The sequence below is a fragment of the Dicentrarchus labrax genome, unplaced genomic scaffold (genome assembly GCF_905237075.1).
Source record: "Dicentrarchus labrax unplaced genomic scaffold, dlabrax2021, whole genome shotgun sequence".
NCBI classification, from domain to species: Eukaryota; Metazoa; Chordata; class Actinopteri; family Moronidae; genus Dicentrarchus; species Dicentrarchus labrax.
In genome coordinates, this window is record NW_026136715.1 from 5,632,833 (window position 1) to 5,643,400 (window position 10,568).

Here is a 10,568-nt window from a genome sequence, read left to right on the forward strand (position 1 = left end):
TGAGGGTGGGCTGTGGGGGCTAGAGATGGATGGCAATATTCTCTTTTTCCCACTGCTCTCTCCTGCTGTTTCTCACACTGAGCAGTGGATCCAGTCTCCAGAAAAGTTGTGCGGTGGCTGGAAAAGCTGCAAGATCCACAACAGTTGGGCTCTCATCAAAAGTTGCAGTTCGGTGTTCAAATCAATCTGTCTGTGCGCACACCACACACCCGCGGGGATGCAGCCCAAGAGGGGGATGGAGGAGGTCCAGCTCTGATCTTTGCCCAGTCTTCTTCTTTTCTCCTTAAAGTAGGAACTGACTCCTCACTTCACACAGGTAGCAGTGTGCTCTTCTGCTTCTGTCTGACACAACTCAGGTGCTCCCTTCAAACTCTCTCCAACAAGTCATCAAGTCCAAGGGCACGTGCGAGTTTCACGTCAGAGAGGAGTGACTTGTTGTGCGGGGTCCCTTTCTTCTTTGCTCCGTTTGCACACCCTGTCCCTCTGGTCTCAGTTGCTTCTTTGCTCTGACTGAGCTTACAGGAGGGCTCACAGTGGAGTTTTATCATCACCCTTTCTCCCTCCCGCTTCTCTTTCTCCCCCTCTCCCACTCCCTCTCCCTGTCTCTCTCACTGCTTCTCTTCTCCCTTGCCTCTATTGGCAATCTTACTAGCTTATTCAGCCCTGTTTTATCTCATAGATGAAATGCTCAAGCTGAAGAGGTTCTTTGGCAGACAAGTTGTGTGTGTGTGTGTGTGTGTGTGCGCGCATGTGTGTGATGTGTATAAAGTCGTGTATCTGCCTGAGAGTGTCTGTCATTTTGGCTCAATATTAGCCTACTCTACCAAAGCCCTCTGTTTAGATCCGAGCAAGAAATTGAAATTGACTTTTTTTGTGACCTTAAGGCATTATCTTGTGTAATCTGTTGATTGAAAACCTGCCAAAGAATCCTGACTGTGCTGTATACCGCAGTTTGCTTTATCCTGTGTTGATGTTCAGCAAAATGTCTCACTTTTCTGGACGATTTGAAGTAATACTTACATTTCAAGTAGCGTAAAATGCAGGTTCCAGTAAATAACATATGACTGATGTGTGTACAAATTGTTGGTCTCAGTATTCCTACAATCAGCTCATTTGTCTCAAAGGAATTCAGCCCTTTCATACTCTTATGATGATAAATAACACATTAGCTCATGAGTGCCTACCAGTTACTTTTTTTTTTTTTTTTTACTTCACAACTTATATTTTTAGACTGCTTTTTGTTTTACTTGATATTATTACATTTTAACACAGCGCCACCCAGAGGCAGCAGCCCGCAGTACAAGCAACTAACCAGTACCCTTCCAGTATGGCTCCATACTGGTGCCATCCTAGTTCCTGTATCCGCTGGCACATCTGTGTGAGAGCAGCAGCAGCCAACAGTCAAGTTTGACAGAGGGAAACAGAACAAAACAGGAAATTGGGTAATTTTGCCTTTAAAATAAAACAAGGCTTTTTGTTTGGTTTGTCCCAAGTCTGCTTTTTTCAGCCATTTATTACTTTAGTGAACTATTTTAAACATTTAGCCATTCATTTTTAGCTATTTCACCTGGTTATCCATTACTTTACACCATTTCACTATGTGTCAATTTCATTTAGTTACCTATTTGAACCATTTATTCATTGGCTACCCAACAATGTAGCTATTACCATTAATAGCTAACAATTTCAACTACATTTTAACAATTTATCCATTATCTTTACCTATATTCTTAAGTTATCTATCCAGATATCTATATACTTAAGGCTAACTATTTCAACTGTTTATCCAGTGTCAAAATCATCTTTATTGGCCAAGTGTGCACACATGCAAGGAATTTGACTCTCACAGGAATAGACATACAGTAACAGCTAGGAACAAGAACAGCAACGCTGAATATATTAAGGTACAGACCAGGAATGACTATATGCAAAAGTATGTATAGGTGTATATATAAATATATATAAAAAGCACTAATGTACTGCTAACAACCACTAACACCGTCACCACACAACAACCACAGTCTGTCCTCCTCTGGAGTGGCGTGAACACAACTGTGCACAGAGAGATCTTTGTTTTTTGTTTAAGTTATACCTCACATGAGGTTTTACAATGTAATTATTATTACACCATATATTAACCGACCATTTTTTTTATATTTTTTATACATAAGAAACCTTTTACTCCTGATTTCCTGAATATCACGTAGTAACCTGTTCTGGAAAACGAGTGACACTCACAAACCCAAGGATGACAATGTGAAATATCCCAGTTAAATATTATTTTAGGTAATAATAATACACTCTATTCACACAGCACTTTCCATCCTGTCTCAGGATTAAAACATTTCAGGAGGCACTAGGCAAAAATAAAATCCAAACAATTAAAATCATATAGAAGTGAGGTAGAATAACAGAATAAAAGACCCCACCAAAAATAAATATCACTGCTTTTACTACGTTTTATTTTGAAAGTGCCGACCGGAAGCTACACTTACACTCCCGTCCCACAGAAAGCTTTGCGGCTGCGCACAAACCAGCACAGCTGACAGCTGGAGTGAATTAACGCTAGCTGGAACATCGACAAGGGCTTTTTTTTTCCTTTTTTGTAGCCACTCCGTGTTTTCTTCGTTTGACCCGTCCCACATCGCGGAGTGGGAGTGTAGCGGAGGAGCCACGTGTACAGGAACTGGGATCTGACAGCTCGCCTTACTGGAACCAGCGCAGGTCTGTTTTTACCAGTTAGCATTAGCCGGCTGGCACTTGACTAAACACTGCCGCCCCTCAACACTTCCACAAGTCGTTTGAACTTCTCCGTCGTGGTGTGTAGTCGTCGTGCTTGTCAAGGTTGGTAGCTGCTCTACTCAACATCCTTTCCCGCTTGGATTTTAGACTCTTTGTTGTACCCGGGTGGCGCCAATCGATAATGTTTTTATTAGCCTGCGTGTGTTAGCCACTTAGCTCGCGTAACGTCAGTCAGCTGCGGTGTCAGACAATTCGAATGACGTGACGAGGCTAGATTCACGAGCTAGCCGTTAATTACGGAAAGCAAACCGTTGGCTGCTTTTATGAGCACGTAAATCCGTGTTGGTAAATCATATTAACGTGGCAAATGTGGGCATAAATAACGATGTAAAAGGCTTGACGGTTAAGATGTTATGTCCTTATTGCAGCACCGTTGAAGCGTTCACTTTTGTTATAACCAAACTGTGTTTATATTAGTTTTTAAATCGCTAGAGAACAAACTCCAGAGGACATTACTCGAGTTTTAAAATCGCCTTTCAGTGTGTTTGATCGTTTCTTTTGCTTTTAACTGCTTATATCTGTGTATTCATGGATTTTATAAAGGCTTTTGTTGACTCTGGCTAGCTGTTTTTACTTTTTTTCTTGAATTCCCAACATAACTTAACCTTACCTGCCAGATGTGAGTCGGAATTTCCATTGGGCGTGTTTCAATTACGGGAAATCCAATTGGACGTGAACGCGACATCTAACTTGAGGAAAACAGTGTAAAAAAATAAAAAAAATGGTTCCCAACCTTTTTCCTTAAGGGATCCTTTTTTTTATATCCTTGAGTAAACTGACGACCCCTGACATATTTTATGGATATTAACAGTACAGAACAGCTTAAAAACTGTACAATGAACCCAAATAACTGCAGGACGTTTGGACTTTGAGCAGATTATTTCCTGTAAATATTACATCAGATGTGAGTTTTCTGTGTCTGTTCATTTATTTTTCTTCACAGAATTAGACAAAATGCTGAGATATAGGCCTACAGTGTATATTTTAAAGTTTTCTTACACCACATAAACTCAAGGAGGCCTCACGACCCCCAGGGGTTTCAGAGTTAGTTCCCATAACTAAACCTTTGCATTTACATGTCTTTTTTTTTACAGTCATGGCTGTTTGTAGGAAATTGTGCTGCGGAAACCTTCTGGCTGCGTCTCTGCTTTTCTTCGTCCTGCTCCAAAGCATGGATGTGCACGCACGGCCAGCCAATATGTCAGCCTCTAAAGATAAGTCTCCTCCGAACAAGGACGAGAACGAGATTCTTCCCCCAGACCACCTGAATGGGGTGAAAATGGAGATGGATGGCCACCTCAATAAGGACTTCCACCAGGAGGTGTTCCTGGGTAAAGAGATGGAGGAGTTTGAGGAGGACTCTGAGCCAAGGAGGAACAGGAAGAAGCTTATTGACATATTCACCAAGTAAGATCTGTGTTTCTGTGTGATTTATTGTTTCAGTCTCAGTCAGGAGTTACAGCATTCCTGAGATAAATGGTTGAGCGTAGCTGCTGATCAGGTTCTCCAGAAGTCACCAGCGTTAAGTCAAAGCAGCTGCAGGGCTATAAATGCCAAATATTTGAATACTAGACTAGCAAAGAGGTGTAACTTAAAAATATCTCATATGCTTCGATAACTATACTTATCACTGTTCTGAGAAGCTGAAGGGGTGTCGTGTTTTGATGTGATCTGCTTGTGTCCCAACATGGTTTTTGCAAAACAGACACAGAACGAGAAAGGGAAAGAGTATTTTGTAACCTCAGTTTTATGTATGCGATGTAACTTCCCTCGTCGTAGAAGGCAGAACCATACCCGGAAAACAGTTTCACATAAGAACAAAAATGAGGCAACGTGTAAGAATCAGTAATGAAAGAAAGAATGCACTTATGTTTTTAAAAAAAACAGTTATGTTAGCTGTGCAAATATTTCTCTGCATAGTCAGTGGTGGAGCAGATTCTTTACTTAAATAAAAGTACTAATACCACACGGAAAAAAGACTCCATTATAAGTAAATGTTCTATATTGTAAAAGAAAGTACAAAAGTAGTATCAGGAAACTGTAAAGTATCAAATACTCTAAGCAGAGATTTGTGAGTGTGTAAAGTGAATATATAATGTGTACATATACACAAAGGCTTAAAAGAGAGGACTACTCTATATTTCTGAATGGTCCTTCGTGGTTGTAGGTTGTAGAAAGTTCTCTTTACAAATAGATGATATTTAGTATGAAGGGTTTGCAAAAATAAAGCAATGTTTTGTTACATGGAGAACAAAGTGCTGTACAGTGGTTCAACCAGACTGACAAACACTTTCTAAAACTTAGAAATAATAAATAACTATATGTTAAAATGGCCATTATTGAAGAAAATAAGAAAACCTTTGAGCAGCAGTGTGTATATACTATTATACAGTATATGAATATATTATTATGACTCGTGCATTAATGTTTAAGCAGCATTTTCTTTTGTAGTTCGTTCAGGCGACCCTAATTGTGAATATAGGGCTGTAACTAATGATTATTTTCATCATAGATTAATCTGCTAGTTATTTTGTACATCGATCAATTCGTTCTATATTACAGAAGTGTCATATAATGTAAGTACTGGGGTACAGATGCATCAAATGTGTGCTTAAGTGCAGTACTTGAGTAAATATACTTGTTTACATTCCACCACTGTGCATAGTATGCATTTATAAGGCAATGTGCCATTGTTACAGCAGAGAATAAAACAGATGAAAAGGACACTGCATATTTTGAAGCTAATCCTTCTCCCTGACTTGATAAATGTCCTTTTTTGGGAATAAAAGTACTTAACAAATCCGCACTATTCTTTCCTTATTTTACCTTAAATGGTAAAGAAATGTCCGTGTTAAAGGAAGTAGTCCTTGGCGGGTTTAAACAAAAGCACCGGGTTGGACACAAGCCAGACAGATCATGCATCATATGGGTTGTTACAGCTGATAGTATATAATCAGCAGTTTTAAAGCAGCAATGACATTGTTAATGTTCAATAGATTAGCAGCTAATTTATTTTCTTTTTTTATTATCTCCTCACAGAGTTGATTTCAACAAGGACAGGAGTGTGAGCGCCAAGGAGATGCAGCGCTGGATTATGGAGAAGACGGAGGAGCACTTTCAGGAGGCCATGGTGGAGAACAAGAACAGTTTCCGTGCTGTAGACCCAGACGGCGACGGTGAGAGAGCGAGCGAGAGAGAGAGAGCGTGCCGATAATCACATCCACTTATAATTCAAAGCACACTGTCTGTTATTAAAATCCTGTCAAGTAATAAATACTTTCTGTTTTAGTCATAACTCAAATTCTCAATTCATGCTTTGTGCATAGGTCACGTGACCTGGGATGAATACAGAGTCAAATTTCTGGCCAGCAAAGGTTTCAATGAAAAGGAAATCGCTGAGAAAATAAAGAATAATGAAGATCTGAAACTGGACGAGGAAAGTAAGTATAGAACTATATAGAACAACGTCCAGAATATGTGCTGCAGATATCTAGTTAAAATCTGTTTAGGTAACCATATAATTGAGTTTTTTTTTTTTATCTTCCTCATTGCAGCTCAGGAGGTTTTGGAAAGCCTGAAGGACCGCTGGTTTCAGGCCGACAACCCCCCAGCTGACCAGCTGCTGAATGAGCAAGAGTTCCTGTCTTTCCTTCATCCTGAGCACAGCAGAGGCATGCTCAAATACATGGTCAAGGAGATAGTGCGTGACTTAGGTGCGTTTTACTCACTCGATGTCTGAACCACGAGCTTCACTGTCTTAACACAACACTGACATGCGATCAGCTTTAGCAGAGTTGTTAGCAAACAGCAGCTTATTTACACATCCAGCTGATACAGAGAAACATTAGCATTAAGAGTGATGATCTGGCTGTGTAATGAATGTAATTTAAATATTGACTCTCCTGTAGTTGATCTGCGGGAAATATCTGTCTCTTTAGCTGCTAAATACTCTACTATGTTCACCAGCTCTTCGCTAATCTTGTCTGTGAAGTAGGTTGCTCAGGAGGTAGTGCACAGAGAGAGCCTTTTCTTTGAAAACAGCTTCCTGCTGCTGCTGGACGTCACGCTGACGAGAGCGTTGAGAGCGAACCGACACAGTAAAGTCGCAGGCTGCCAAACTGAGACACATACGCATTGTTATCTGGTCCATTGCTAATATAAGACTATTGATTATAGTAGCTTACATATGTACACCCTTTAAGATATTTAACATGGAACTGTATGTGTTGGATTTAATTTCATATCATAGCAACGTCTTCTGTGTTTTCATGCAGAGGGAATTCTGTTCTTGACCTATTTAGGTCACTTGGTTTGGTGTCAATGGAAAAATCTATAGTAACCTTTCAGCGTATTGTAATTCAAGGAGTTTGAGAGAGAGAGAGAGAGAGACTTCTGCACCTCTTCCTCGCTCTGTTTTCACGCTTTAAAAAATGTATAAGGGATTCCAGACCAGTCACAGGTCATTTCAGAGATGCGTGTGTGCACGTCCCTTCAGATAAAGCCTAGTCTCACAGCCAGACTTATCTCCACACTTGGTTTTAGCACTTTGTGTGCCAGCCCTGGAGACAGAGCTGTCTGATTCAATGGTGAAAAATCCTGCAGAAAATCCTGCAGTTAGTCATAAATTTCCAATACCTGCTTTGGTATTTAGTACAAAACGTGTGTGAACGTGTCCCGGCTCTACACGGAGGTTCATGTCGGATGAATGGCAAAGAGGCATGACAAACGGGGGGGGGAATCACTTTTGATGGAGGGACAGGGCGGTGTGTGTGTGTGTGTGTGTGTGTGTGTGTTATGTGTGTTATGGGTGTGTGTGTGTGTGTGTGTGTGTGTGTGTGTGGGGTGCACTAGGTCCAACATGCTTTTCCTGTTACATAGTCGAATAATACGGTGCCCCACCCCTCCCAGAGTGATCTTCTTGCCCCTCAGCGCTAAAGCAGAGTGTTGCTGATGCAGTCGGAAAGGATGTGTGGACCATCCTCTCATCCCGCTGTTAGAGGCCCGGGGCGCTCTGCCCTGCGGCAGCCGGTTCAACTTGTCAGTTTGGTGGGAGGTTTTATATGGCTTAGTTTATTCTGCCTGCCCCAGATTGGCAACGGGTTACTTGGTTATATAAACATCTTCCTACTTTCTACCCACTTTTAGGTCACGCTGTCGCCACGAACGAGTTCTGCCGAGTATTATTGCTACCTGTTGGCATTTTGCCTCAGACAGATAGTTCTCTATCAACAAATATCTGTTTATGTAATAAAGATTATTGTGGACGTGTATTTGAGTTATAATCTGCGATGATGCTCGTTATGTAAAAATGAGATGTTCATTGTGCTTTGCCTGTAGACCAGGACGGTGATAAGAAACTGACGCTGTCGGAGTTCATCTCCTTACCCGTGGGCACCGTGGAGAACCAGCAGGCTCAGGACATCGATGACGACTGGGTTCGGGAGAGGAAGAAGGAGTTTGAGGAAGTCATTGATTCAAACCGTGACAACATTGTCACCATGGATGAACTGGAGGTGAGAGGTCTCGTTTGATTGGTCACTGTGGATCCAGTTTACTGAAACAGCACTTCCCAACCTTTTTTCCTTAAGGGGACCCCTGACAACCAAGGGACACATTTTTATAGATTTTCATATTATATTCAATGTATAACAATGACAGTGCAGAACTACTGATAGACTGTATAATGAACCCAAATAGTGAACACAATAACTGAGTGAACTAAATGATTTGGATGAATTTTGAGCAGATTATTTCCTGTGAGTTTTACTGATGTTTTTAGGAACTTTATTATGTTTATTAATTTTTAACAATCATACTTAGTAGCCTTCTTAATAGACAAATTCAGTGTTTTCTTCTGTGTTTACCAGAGAGTGAAGGCTCTGTGAATGTAGTTTATGTTCAGGTCTTCAAAGTTTAGATCCTAAATGATAATCTAAACTTTAAAAATAACAATTTCATTTCGTTTTCTTCAAAGAAATTAACGAAATGCTGAGATTTAGGCCTACTGTGTAGTATATTTTTTGGGGTTCAATTAAGGTTGGGAACCACTGTATAACCACCATAAAAACACCTACAATTTCTTTCTAACTGTACCGTCAACGTTCTTCTCCTGACATGTCTTGTTCTCGCGTGGCGTGCAGGAGTACATGGACCCCATGAACGAGCACAACGCTTTGAACGAGGCCAGGCAGATGATTGCGGTCGCAGATGAAAACCAGAATCACAACTTGGAGCTGGACGAGATTCTCAAGTACAGCGAATACTTCACGGGCAGCAAGCTCATGGATTACGCCCGAAATGTTCACGAGGAGTTCTGAAGACAAACGCAAACGCCGCCCCAGCCCCCTCTTCTCTCTCATTCTCCATCTGCTACAGGGACAAGCCTGAGGAGGGGGCCCAGCCTAATTTTAGGATGATCTAGTGTGCAATTGTGTGTTTAAAAAGCCTAGCCTTAACGGCCTCTTTCACTGCTGACTAAAACGCATACGTCCCTCCTTCAGCCCTGGACTGTCTGCCAGCCATCACCGTTAACATGGTCTGCCTTCTGTGTGCCATTGGACTTTTACGACTTTTAAATGTTGGGCTTCTCCGTGAATTTGAGGCACCGCAGCAACTCCAAATTTCTTTGTGTGTAATACCGTGAAATGTGTGTATATGAGGAATTTTAACCCTGACTAGATTTTCCCCGTTTTCCCGGTGCGGTAGTGAGAGAGACGGCGCAGCTAGGCGAGCTATTCGTTCTGCAGGATCTGTTGTTCTTTAGCTGTAAATATTAATTGTCACATACCAATGCCTCTGAAAATAAATATAACGCTGCTGAAAGGAACCACCCTAATAGACATATCGTATCGTCATAAACAGTTTATTGGTGACGCACAAAATACCACTTCATTCCCCCAAATTCAAAAGGTGAAGCTTACTCATTAGCGGTGTACACTTCCACTACTTTCTATAATAGTTAGTATCCGTCCTTCTACTTATAAACAGGGTATTGATTGTGTAAAAAAAAAAACAAAAAAACAAAAAAAAACGTACAAAGATCCTACTTAGCACAGACTTTCATTAATAATTTATTGTCCGAGTAATACAAAATGTAGGCAAAGAGATTAATATATGAGCTTTTTTCACAGCAAACATTTTGACTTATTGAAGGAAAAGCACGGGTGTCACTGATTTGACACCTGTGTGTGTCAGGTCAAACTGTCTCCTGTGGTTAAAGGCCTAGCAGTCTGATTCACCCTCGTGTTAAGATGTGGATACAGATGGATTTATTTATTTGACCGATTATAATTTGGATCATTGCACAGGTTTGAACCTCCTTTTACTACGTATAGTAAGAGGCAGGTCTTGGGTGTCCTTATCTGGGTTCACAAAGGATAGACAGCTCGCTCTTCATCATGTTTACCTGGTAGATTTTTTCAAATGCTCTTGGTTACAATTCCACCTGCACCTTGTTTTTTTTTTTTCAAATGCATGAACGAACTGTGGAGTTAAATTCCTTCATTTTGTTGAGATTTCCAGTAACCTGTGGCGTGTTTGGATCCTGCTACAGGCTCCTCTGTCCTCGGTCCTGTTTTGAATTGTAAGATAAGATTTATGATAATAGAATGTGACACAGCTTTATAAAATGTATTGCAAATATACTGGTAAACAATAAATATTTCTTATCAATTAAACAGCTCCTTTTTAGTTTTTTTTTTTTTTTTTAGGGCTGCAAATAACAGATCAATTTAACTCTTTATGTCAATAAAATGTAAGAAAATAAG

The 10,568-nt window shown here is 40.6% G+C and overlaps 1 protein-coding gene across 2 annotated transcripts; it reads left to right on the top strand.

Annotated features, from left to right (window-relative positions):
• The first annotated feature begins 2,519 nt into the window (after positions 1-2,519).
• Positions 2,520-10,478, top strand: sdf4 (stromal cell derived factor 4). 2 transcript variants are annotated; one of them, XM_051424214.1, is made up of 7 exons: positions 2,520-2,844; positions 3,897-4,209; positions 5,842-5,978; positions 6,129-6,242; positions 6,357-6,515; positions 8,140-8,315; positions 8,943-10,478. In XM_051424214.1, exons 2-7 carry the CDS (start codon positions 3,899-3,901, stop codon positions 9,117-9,119), a joined length of 1,074 nt encoding a protein of 357 aa, XP_051280174.1. In that variant the 5' UTR covers positions 2,520-2,844; positions 3,897-3,898; the 3' UTR covers positions 9,120-10,478. The 2 variants fall into 2 exon arrangements, with proteins under 2 accessions (XP_051280174.1, XP_051280175.1); XM_051424215.1 differs by having other exon boundaries at positions 2,520-2,724.
• The last annotated feature ends 90 nt before the right edge of the window (positions 10,479-10,568 follow it).

What these genes read in the sequence shown, in the direction of transcription:
- sdf4 (XM_051424214.1), top strand. Translation starts at nt 3,899, where the DNA reads ATGGCTGTTTGTAGGAAATTGTGCTGCGGAAACCTTCTGGCTGCGTCT. An exon ending in CTTATTGACATATTCACCAA is followed by an intron (nt 4,210 to 5,841) that starts GTAAGATCTGTG and finishes ATCTCCTCACAG; the next exon opens with AGTTGATTTCAACAAGGACA. An exon ending in TGTAGACCCAGACGGCGACG is followed by an intron (nt 5,979 to 6,128) that starts GTGAGAGAGCGA and finishes CTTTGTGCATAG; the next exon opens with GTCACGTGACCTGGGATGAA.